The 10,267-nt window shown below is 36.2% G+C and overlaps 3 protein-coding genes across 5 annotated transcripts; all 3 read right to left on the reverse strand.

The window, feature by feature from the left end:
• Nucleotides 1-1,113: 1,113 nt before the first annotated feature.
• Nucleotides 1,114-3,253, reverse strand: LOC104791234 (uncharacterized). 2 transcript variants are annotated; one of them, XM_010517066.2, is made up of 5 exons: nt 3,145-3,253; nt 2,137-2,807; nt 1,995-2,039; nt 1,458-1,888; nt 1,114-1,376 (listed from the first exon to the last, which is right to left on the reverse strand). In XM_010517066.2, the coding sequence occupies exons 2-5, from the start codon at nt 2,765-2,767 to the stop codon at nt 1,206-1,208; spliced, it is 1,278 nt and encodes a 425-aa protein (XP_010515368.2). In that variant the 5' UTR covers nt 2,768-2,807; nt 3,145-3,253; the 3' UTR covers nt 1,114-1,205. The 2 variants fall into 2 exon arrangements, with proteins under 2 accessions (XP_010515368.2, XP_010515367.2); XM_010517065.2 differs by having other exon boundaries at nt 2,901-3,172.
• Nucleotides 3,254-3,767: 514 nt separating this feature from the next.
• Nucleotides 3,768-7,144, reverse strand: LOC104791235 (protein ASPARTIC PROTEASE IN GUARD CELL 2). 2 transcript variants are annotated; one of them, XM_010517067.3, is made up of 12 exons: nt 6,688-7,144; nt 6,480-6,600; nt 5,967-6,394; nt 5,684-5,840; nt 5,516-5,598; nt 5,328-5,427; nt 5,081-5,153; nt 4,805-4,981; nt 4,566-4,705; nt 4,367-4,468; nt 4,185-4,282; nt 3,768-4,098 (listed from the first exon to the last, which is right to left on the reverse strand). In XM_010517067.3, the coding sequence occupies exons 1-12, from the start codon at nt 6,957-6,959 to the stop codon at nt 3,933-3,935; spliced, it is 1,917 nt and encodes a 638-aa protein (XP_010515369.2). In that variant the 5' UTR covers nt 6,960-7,144; the 3' UTR covers nt 3,768-3,932. The 2 variants fall into 2 exon arrangements, with proteins under 2 accessions (XP_010515369.2, XP_010515370.2); XM_010517068.3 differs by having other exon boundaries at nt 4,566-4,690; nt 6,688-7,131.
• A 616-nt stretch (nt 7,145-7,760) lies between these two features.
• On the reverse strand, nt 7,761-9,016 carry LOC104791236 (transcription factor MYB77). Its single transcript, XM_010517069.3, has one exon. The coding sequence runs from the start codon at nt 8,833-8,835 to the stop codon at nt 7,921-7,923; it is 915 nt and encodes a 304-aa protein (XP_010515371.1). The 5' UTR covers nt 8,836-9,016; the 3' UTR covers nt 7,761-7,920.
• Nucleotides 9,017-10,267: the final 1,251 nt, after the last annotated feature.

Raw genomic sequence — 10,267 nt, forward strand, 5'->3', positions numbered from 1 at the left:
CACTTCAAGTTCCAAGATTATTGACTTAATTATATAAAGTTATAACGTAATGAATCAGAATACCGATAGACATCAATGTTTCGTGTTCTTTACCCACAATTAGGTAAACCAAGAAACCTAAAGGTTTGCGTTCACACAAACTCTAGATATAGGTAATGGAACCATGGAAAAAATCCATGGTGGTTTGGACATCATGATGTTATCAATCATGTCCAAATATAGTGAATAGTTTCATGTGCACTAAAATGGTGACAGCTAAAGACTTTTCGATGTAGTGAACCTTATGGTATGAATTATGGAACCATAGAGTTTTTGGATAGCAAACATAAATTGATGGTTAGATATTTGAGACTTTTCAAGATAAGAGAATGAGAAAGCTTAAGCATGTTTTTTATCGAATGCAAGTCCCGAGTGCGACATTACGCTTGTGGGAATAATTGATTAATGTCTTGCGTACAAATTCAAGATTTGTAATGTAAAGAGTATGGAAATTTAAAAGAGAGCAAGTGAAATTGGATTTGCGGTCCCCTCAAGAAGTAAGCCAATGAAAGTGAAGAAACTGTCCCTTAGGAAAAAATAAGTCTTTGTTTGGGTCTCAAGAAAATGCGGCTACCTAGAAAGCCTCTTTAATTATCACTAATATTTGGTCTTTACAGGTAAATTAACTACCACTAACTTGACTCATCTTTCATGTTAATCATTACTTTTCAAAGATTAGAAAATCAAGAAAGAGACTTTTCTAGGAAAAACACTTCAAGAGTTCAGACTAAGTTCTCGACTTGACATGTGTATGTGTGGGATAAAGTTTCTCAAGATTATTAAAGAAACCAAACCAGAGTCTAGTGTTATGTTTAGTTTAATCACAGGTTGTTTAATCGGCGTGCTTACGGGTTTTGGATTCTTGTGCACATGAATACTCCACAAAGAAAGCTCAAGAAGATTTTGAATTTTTTTAGAATAATAAAGGGTATACGACTCATATAGAACAAAGAAAGATAGCCTATGATACGGATCTAAGTCACATAAACTGTGCACAAACTCTGAAACCTATTCTGGTCTCAGAATTCTCAAAGAGCCAAATCCAAAGAGTTAGTAGAGAGAGAGAGAGAAGAATGAAGGAAATATACGATATTTTTATCTTCTAAGAGCTTTATGGACATGGTTCACCAAGCAAGAAGATAAGGCTCCTGTACAGAGAAAGAGCTTCAGTGAGAAGTTTTACACCTCTTGGTAGCCGGTTGAGGATCTTTTTCCGCATTTGATTCTTCTGATGATACCACGCCTGTAATCTCATTGATCAGCTTCCTGAAATAATCAAGCTTCTCCTCGTCCGCTTCCAACTCCTCATCATTCATCTCTTTGTCATCCATTAGAAGCTACACAACAACCATTCAAATATTTGAGCTCTCTTTCAACCAAAACATTATAATAGGAAATGATTAAGAAACAATTCTTACGTCTTCAAGGATAGGATGAAATCTTAAGCTTTTAGATGATATTGGAGAGATGTTAGTCAACAATTGCCCACCACTTTGAGTGGGAGGAATTTGAGGCACCAATAGAGGTTTGGTATGATCAGCAGGTATACATTGCACACTCGCCTCTCTCTGATTACGAGTCAACGAATCTTCAACAAGAGCATATTGTTTGCCATTTTGTATCCTTAAGTCTGGATGACAGGGAGCTATCGTTTCAGGGATCAATGTAGTCTGAGAATCTAACATCAACTGATCAACACGCTTCTTTAAACTTCTTGCTTTGATCTGTGCCTCATCAATCTTAATCAGAAGCTTTGCTAAGAAATCATCAGAACAATCTAACTCAGAAAGAAGACAATCATCTTCAGTTCCGTCTTGCTTGCCTGTAGCTTTGCGGCCTGTACCAATATCTAACATAACATCCAAGATTCATCGGCAAGATCAGACATTTAACATCAAACAAGAACCACATCATTTTGAGAAAGCAGAACAAACTGTATATAACACATATCTTACCTGAATCAAGATATTGCGATTTCACATTTACTGGCACCCGTTTCTCTGATCACAAAGTTAAAGATGACAAAGTTAGACCATTGTTTTCGAGATGAAAAAAGAAAGTGAAATGAAGCAAACAATAGCTGCAATGTCGATATACCGGAGTAAGAGAAAAGATTATGGTTAGACATATAAGCTGCAACATCTGTAGTCTCTTCCACTCGTTTCCTTCTTCCTCTCTTAAAAACATTCCTCCTTTGAGTTTGTTCACGAAAAGGAATCGCTTTCCCATCAAGCCCTTCCAGTTTAGACTTCTCCAAATCAAACTGTTTACTCAAATAGTAATCTTCAACTTCTCTCTCATACCCTCTAGCTTGAGACTCAATCTCCTTAACCTTAAGCTCTATCCACTTGCATCTCCACATCAATGACTTAGTTAGTCTCTTCCACCGCTCATCAGTCTTCTTCTTAGTCAAACCCAAAAACTCAGTCCCATCAGGCAATGGGTAATCTTTGCTCAACATAGACTGAGCTTCATCCCCATCACCAAAACCAAAATCATCAGCATCACGATCACACAATGAATCACCAAAAGAACTCGAAGAAGACGACGACACTTCACACAAACCCTCTTCTTCTTGAAACACATCATCTATCTGATTTAAACACTCCATGATTTCAACGTCAACGTCCTCCTCTTCACACCTAACTCCATTACCATCATCAGACTGTTGTTTCCCAGAACAATCTGAGACATCGATTTCAGATCTTGGCTTCGGTTTAAGCGCCATTAAGCCCCACCCTTCAAAAAAAGCTTTCAACTTTCTTCTTCTACAATCGAAAAAAACAATGAAATTAGAACAAAAAGCTTTCAGCTTTCATGAAATCTAATTCTGATAAAGCAGTGAAATTGGTTCTTCTTACTGATCTCAAAGCCTAAAGAGTTGTTCAAATCCTATAACCGAGAAAAAAGGGGAAAAAGCAAGAAAATTTTCGCGAAAATTAAGTGATTCGATGATCTTAGAAGATAATCACACAAACCCAGAATAGATTTGGTGATCAGAATCTGTTAGAAAGAAAAAACAAATTTCTTGGAGAGTCTTAAACCCTAAACCCTTTGAGATAGAGAGAGATGAGAGATGAGAGATGAGAGATGAGAGATACTCACCAACTACTTCTCCGAGAGACCACCGATTACTGAATCCAAAAAAGATAATTTTGGGTTTTTAATCCCAATTTACTTTGGCAATGGCTGTTGTAAATTTTGATTTTGATTTTTATAATTCATAAGTAAAAAACTGTTACAAAATTATTTTTTAATGTTGATTATATTTGTATTTTTTTTCTTAAATTTTCTAAACTGACATTTGTAAATATTCTTTTTTCCTTTATTTGTTTATATCTTTTCCTTTTGGTCTTCTTCTTTTTTCCCATATTCTTTTATACTATCTTTCTGTTTTTATTTTATTGGGATTATTTTCTCGACACAGTTTTTGACAGTAGTGAGCAATTAATTCACTTCTGCCTAAAAGTTCAAAAATTTACTAAATGGTTTCCTTTTGTCTCTTGGTTTGAATTTGACCCATTCCACAAGTTTTGTATCCATTTTTAGTATTTAGGAATTTAATACAAAATAAACGATTCACCTAGTTTTACGCCAAGCATTAAAACAGAAAAGACAATTTCTTTGTTTTTATTCAAATATTTAGTCAGGAAAGAAACAAATATAAAGTTAATTCATCACAGTAAATAACAGAGAAGAAACCAAAACACATAAAAAAATTTTAAAAATAAACAAAACGAGAATTTTCATAAATTAAAACGAAAAAGTTGGCATTATTTACTAAACAATAAAGATCTTTCCGACAGTTGAGATACTGTTTTCTTTTTTTTTTTTTGCATAAGACCAAACAGCTTTTGTATGATTAAGAGAAAATAAAATTAAAAACTGTTTCTTTATATAGGTTGCAGTTCCTGCTCAGCCACTATGACTTGTTCATCCACAGGTTTGTATGGTATTGATGTTTGTTTCCGTTTCCATATCAACCAAGCTCCATAAGCTGATAACCCCATAATTACAGCGATTATCCCAACCACGATCACGACAATGCTGCTGTTCGTCCTAAATATGAAAGGAAAAGACTTCTATTTTATGAGACAACGAGTGATAGTCTTTTTACTAGGGTTAAGAATGAAAATGGCGCATACCGTTTTCTTGGAGGTTCGAGTTTGTAATTAACCAGCTGATAGTTCCCAAAGATTACAGGAAGCTTGATTTGATGATTGGTAAACCGTGAAACTATACTCTACAAGAAAGCATAATGGAAAGTCTAAGTAGGTAGTCGAATCAAGAGTAATATAAGGAGAAGTTTATTGTAAAAATCATATACCGTTGCTGTGACATTTGAGAACCAAGTAGAAGGTTCAGGAGGGACGACAACCATTCTGATGAGAGTGTTGTTTCCTATGGAGGTGAGATTCGATAAAACGACCTGTGATAGAGACAATATCACATTAGTTTTACTCAATATTAGCTAAAGTCAGTGCTTAAGGCTACAAGTTATTGTGTGTTTTATCAGTTTAGCTCACCTGTGAAGATTTGACATCGAGCTCTTTGGAGAATGACTTGGAGAGCTCTTCAATTCGAGGTTTCAAATAGGATGAATTGACTGTTAGTTCAACATCAAGGTTTATTTGACCAATTTGAGTCAAACCTGAGGAATCAAATCCTACAAACATCAGGAGACGCACAAATATTTTCCTTTTCTTTTCAGTTCGTAATTCCAAGATGAAAGAGTTAAGATGAAATCTACAGCTGTTGTGCTAACCTGAGAGATTGCTTGATGAATTATGGGATGGATTTGAATCATTCGAAGGCAAAGTGGCAGGTGGTGTTGCACCATCGATATGAAGCCTATCGGATAACTCTGAACAATTGGTTCTCCAGAATCCAACCTTAGAATTCTCACGATCATAAACAACAAGCGTATTGCGAACCACAATTCCTGACAATATATAAGATTACATGTTACCAATAAGATGAAAAGTTCTTCAAAAAATGAAAGTAGCCAAAAGAAGAACAGAGCATTGATATATCTATTTACCTCCTAGAAGAGTTGTATGATCTTTTCCATTTGGAAAAACACCGAGACAATATGCGCCATGCACCTTGGCATGCTTTGTTGAACAAAAAAGTAATCACATCAGCAACTTGATATCTCCTACTGATTAGTGGCTAAACGAAAACCAGACACATAGAGACTGATATATACTACTTCAGAAACCTACTATAATGCTAGCTATAGAGAGCAAATAGAACTTCTTAAGAGAATTAAGGGATAATTTACTTACTCGGAACATGTAATTCTCAGGGGACAACAGCCACGACTGCCCACTCTTAAATACCATCTCGACTGATGGGAATATCTTCGAAAATTCAGAGACATCATTACTTGAGCAGAAAACCAATCTAATTGTCAGTCACTTCCCTTGATTGAAAAGTTATGATATAGGATCACAAAGTTTGCAAAATAAACTACCTTGCAGCGACATGGAAGCAAGTATCTTTAAAATTTGGATCAGGACCATCAATCTGCTTCAATGTGGATACTTCTCTCATTACCTAAAATACAATAAGATAAAAGCTCAATGTAAGAAAAGGCACACAGAACAGTTATGAGGTATACTATTATTTTAAAAAGTCTTACAGCTTCCTCAAATGCTTCAAATGCTGCGTCAGGGAGATAAGCATAAGTTGTACCACTGTCTAAAACGGCGCCATGTTCCCCATCAAAGACTCTAGAGTTGAGCAACAACTGCTTCCCAGCAACACGTATCCCCGTCAAATCTATATTGTAATATGGACTGTCGCCATCCCGAAACTAGAGTAAATGTGTGAAAGGTATTAAACGTATCCCGTTAGGATTTAATACAAAAGATCCCATTTCGTCAACCAGACAAAAGCAATCCCTTGGGAAAAAACAAACATACCTACGATCAGGGTCCGAGTCAGTGAATATCATATCAGACGGATACTCAAAACCTCCAAGAATCATGGAACCACCACCAATATCCATCCCTCCATAACACAAACCAAAAGAGTTGCTAATCAAACCTTTGTCCACCAACTGATCCACAAGACTAAGATCACCTTGGCCTAATCCGATAATACCATCAGCTCGTTGACTATAAAGATCACCGGTTTCCACAGTTTCACAACCGAAAACAGCTCGTTGAGGTGTCAGCTGGCTTTCATTGCCAAACGAAATGAGATCTTCACCAAGCACACCTTTACTACTACTGTGCTCAGCGTACTCTCTCTCGTAAACACATTGTTCCTTATCATCGTCACAGTTACAATCCATGTTACACTTAACAGGTTGATAAGTAGTTGACAATTCTGGCTGAAACTTCGGGTCCTGAATCACAATGGCTATAATCAAAATATGAACTTTTTACACAAGACTTGAACTTTACACGTTGTTTGAATGGTTAAAGCAATACCTGGTGTTTGCCACATTGTTCACAATCAGAACAAGGAACATAAGTAACAGTACTCCCAGAATCAACAATAAGAGCAAACATCTGTGGAGGGGTACCAATCCAAAGCCGTGTTGTGTAATACCTATACAAAAGAATTCGATAAAACATCAATCGAAGCGAAGCTAGAAGGACACAGATCGGAACGTATAAAGGCAAATGAATTACTAACCCGTTACGAAGAAGATCATCGTAGAGTCTCATGCGAGAGTGAGGAAGTGATTTTGAGTCGGCTTTGTTAAGTTTCCGATGAGGAATTGATAAAGATCTCGAAGAAGAAGAAGATGAATTTGATTCGGAGAGAAACAATGGGAACACCATTGGACGCCGTGATCCAGCGGTGGGAGATTGGTGGAGGATGTTTTCACCACCAGCTGAGATTAAATAAGGGAGAGAGAGATAGATTAGGATTGAGACCGTCGCTGCGATTGACGACAGCGCCATTTGATCGCCGGCAGAATTAATAATATCCGATGTGATTTGATCCGTACCGCCGGAGAAATTTGGGAGGGGGAAGGAATAAAAAGAAGCTGAGTGAGAGAGAAGAGGAGACGAACGTAGTAACTTTTTAGATCTACGGAGACGCAAAGCCGCTTTTGCTTTGAGACAAAACCCAGCAACCAATACGACGTAGTTTTGTGTTTTCTTAGTAACGCACTTTTTTTTTAATTTATTTTAAGATCAGTACATCACCGTACAGTTGTTTTATTTACTGCATAAAGTTATTAAAAATCAAAATCTTCAAAACGTTATCATGTTGTAAGGAGTTTATTGTTAAGAGTTAAACAGAAAAATGTATATATTGTTGAAACTTGACAGGATTTTGTTGAATTAATAAGAAGAAAAAATTTTGGTTTTCTATAAAATGTATTTTTTTTTCCGTAAGTCAATAGTAATATATGAACGAATTATACAAAAATGGAGATATCTAACAACCTACCTATAAAAGTTCTTCTATACTACTATAGATATATTTTTTTGATTTTGACATTGTACAGGTAACATGGTACAAGGTCTCACTCACTAATCACCATTACTATATAGCCACTATACAAGGATTTATATAAAAACATTAGAGAGTAATGTACATGTAGAATATTTCTTGTTATCCTACTTTTTGTTGACTTAACTCTATCTAGGTGGGAGTGTTATGTGACAAGAATGTCTCACTAATTTGATGTAAATACTATAACTTGTTCTTATAAGTTTTTGTTCCAAATCATACTAATCAGTAAATGAGAACAATTTGAGATTTAAGATTATTCCATAGAAATTTTAATTCCTCTGTACATTTTTTTTTTTTTTAATTTAACCATAAACCCCAAAAAAAAAAGAATACTCTTTTTGGAAATCCCAAATCGATTCGAGTTCCTTCCTTCTCCTAAACCAAAAACAAACAAAAAAACTACTCAACCTTGGGTGTTATTATGCCACAATCCCTGAAACCTCCGCCGACGACAAATCCACCATTACCACTTCCACTTGTTCTCTGCATCTCCGCCATGTAACTCCTCACTTCAGCTTTAATCATATCCTGCACCACCGTCATAAACTCACCTCTACGTCCCTCTCCTCTCTCCTCTACATTAATCTTCATCTGACTCTCAAATCTCGGAAACATCAACGCGCTGTTATTATTATTGTTGTTGTTGTGGCTCGAACTCGTGTTCTCAGCTCCAGGTAGTGACAAACTCAACGAAGTTGGCGGATCGTCCGATGAGGAAGACATCTCAACCGGTAATAACGCCTGCGGAGCCACCGAGAATCCGCCGCAAATCGGCATTGGTTTGAAAAGCTGAGCCACCGGAGACGACGGGGACGGAATCGTGCTGGAATCACTCACATCGATTCCAACAGGACTCTCAGGGCTCATGTACAACCCAGTATCAACCGGAGCAAAAGCAGAATCAAAGCTCACAGATCTCCTCTTCGTCGGCCGATCTAAATCCTCCTCATCATCATCCTCCACCGTCGTCATCGCCGCCGCACCACCACCGCCGCATTTCCTCTTAAGCGTCGAGTTCCAGTGGTTTTTAACGGCGTTATCCGTACGACCGTTGAGAAGACGAGCAATGGTAGCCCATTTGTTACCGAACTTAGCACGAGCGGTTACGATAGTCTCGTCTTCCTCAGGAGAGAAAGGACGGTGCTCAACCTCCGGAGATAACTGATTACACCAACGTAACCTACAGGATTTGCCAGATCGACCTGGAATCGATTTGCTAATCGCAGACCAGTTCCTCGGTCCGTATTTCTCCACCATCATTCGTAGCTGCTCATCTTCTTCTTGACTCCACGGACCTTTAACTCGATCCGCCATTTCTGAGAAGAAAAAACAGATCTTTTATATTTATTTTTTTGTTTTGTTTCGGTTTTGTTTTTGGTTGTAGAAGGAAGAAGATGAGAGGAAACTGAAGAGAGGAGGAAAAAGATATTTATAACAGAGAGAGAGGATAGATTAACCGGAAACCGGTTGAGACGGTGGAGAAAGTCATGGCCTTAAGGGCACCGCTTCTTCCACGCAAGCGGTTTTAAAAGTTTTTGGGATACAGCTGTAGGTTAACACGTGTCATCATCTGTGGGCTGCGTCTGTTTTTTTTTTATGATGGAGCGTGTGATATACAGTAGTTAGTTTTAAAAGAAGAAGAAGTGAGGGAAACGCGCGTGAGAAGCGAGTGGGATAGGATGGGAAGTTAAAGGCGACAAAATCACGGAAACCTACAAGGAAAGCTCTGATATTATTCGCACAATCTGAGGTGAAGAGAAAAAAAATGTTTTGAATTTTTTTGAAAATAATACAAAAAAAATATCTGAGGGAAAAAATAAAGAGGAGAGATAACGGTTAGGTTTGGCCGTTTGGGTAAATGACAGTTTTTTATGCAAACTTCTGACTTTTTTGACTGGACAAAAAGCCAGCCTGTATACCAATATTTGTACCTTTTCTGATACTACTACTAATTTGTTTCCTTTTTATTTATATTTTTGAAAATGCAAACATATCTCTAATTTGAAATTTTTTTGAATTGGAATTATTGGAGGGCGTACAAATTTTGATTGCAGTTTTTGAAGAACAAAAATTTAAATTTTAGTTAGTTTGTGGTAACTAACATTTTTAAATTTTTTTTTTACTGAGTGAAAACTAATATTGTAACTGTCTTGAAAAATATGTTCTTTTGTAAATTGGTTTATTTTATAAATCTGAAAAGGTTCAAACTAAGGAACACGTGTTTGAGAATACGAAACGTTTATTTTTAAAAAAAAATTCTTTGTTTATTTCAGCAATAGAAAACGTCTAATTTTGAATTTTAATTTTATTTTATTATAATACGAAACACCTAATTTTTGACTGACCCAAACAAGTTTGGATTTTTGAGAAATGAAAATAATTTTTCTAAAACTTTTCAATTTCAATTGGTCCTTAACTGAAAAATGTGTAAAACTGTCTAATGCTACAAATTTGGGATATAATAAAACACGAAAAACATTTGTTGATTTATAACATTAAGGTTCAGTTTTTAATAAATGACCATTTGAAGTTAGATGTGGTACGTTTTAAAATGTCCAAATTCAAAGTCACACAATAAAAGAAACTTACATTATATGATTAGGAGATACGATTTTCATAAATAATAATATTCTCTGTTTCATAAACTTGTTACAAAGAAACGGCCACAAAAGATTAAAAGTAAGTGGTCGGAAAATTTTAAATAAAAAATTGAAGAGTTTGGATGACATGGACAAAACGACAAAAG

The sequence above is a fragment of the Camelina sativa genome, chromosome 6 (genome assembly GCF_030686135.1).
Source record: "Camelina sativa cultivar CO46 ecotype springtype chromosome 6, ASM3068613v1".
Taxonomy (NCBI): Eukaryota; Viridiplantae; Streptophyta; class Magnoliopsida; order Brassicales; family Brassicaceae; genus Camelina; species Camelina sativa.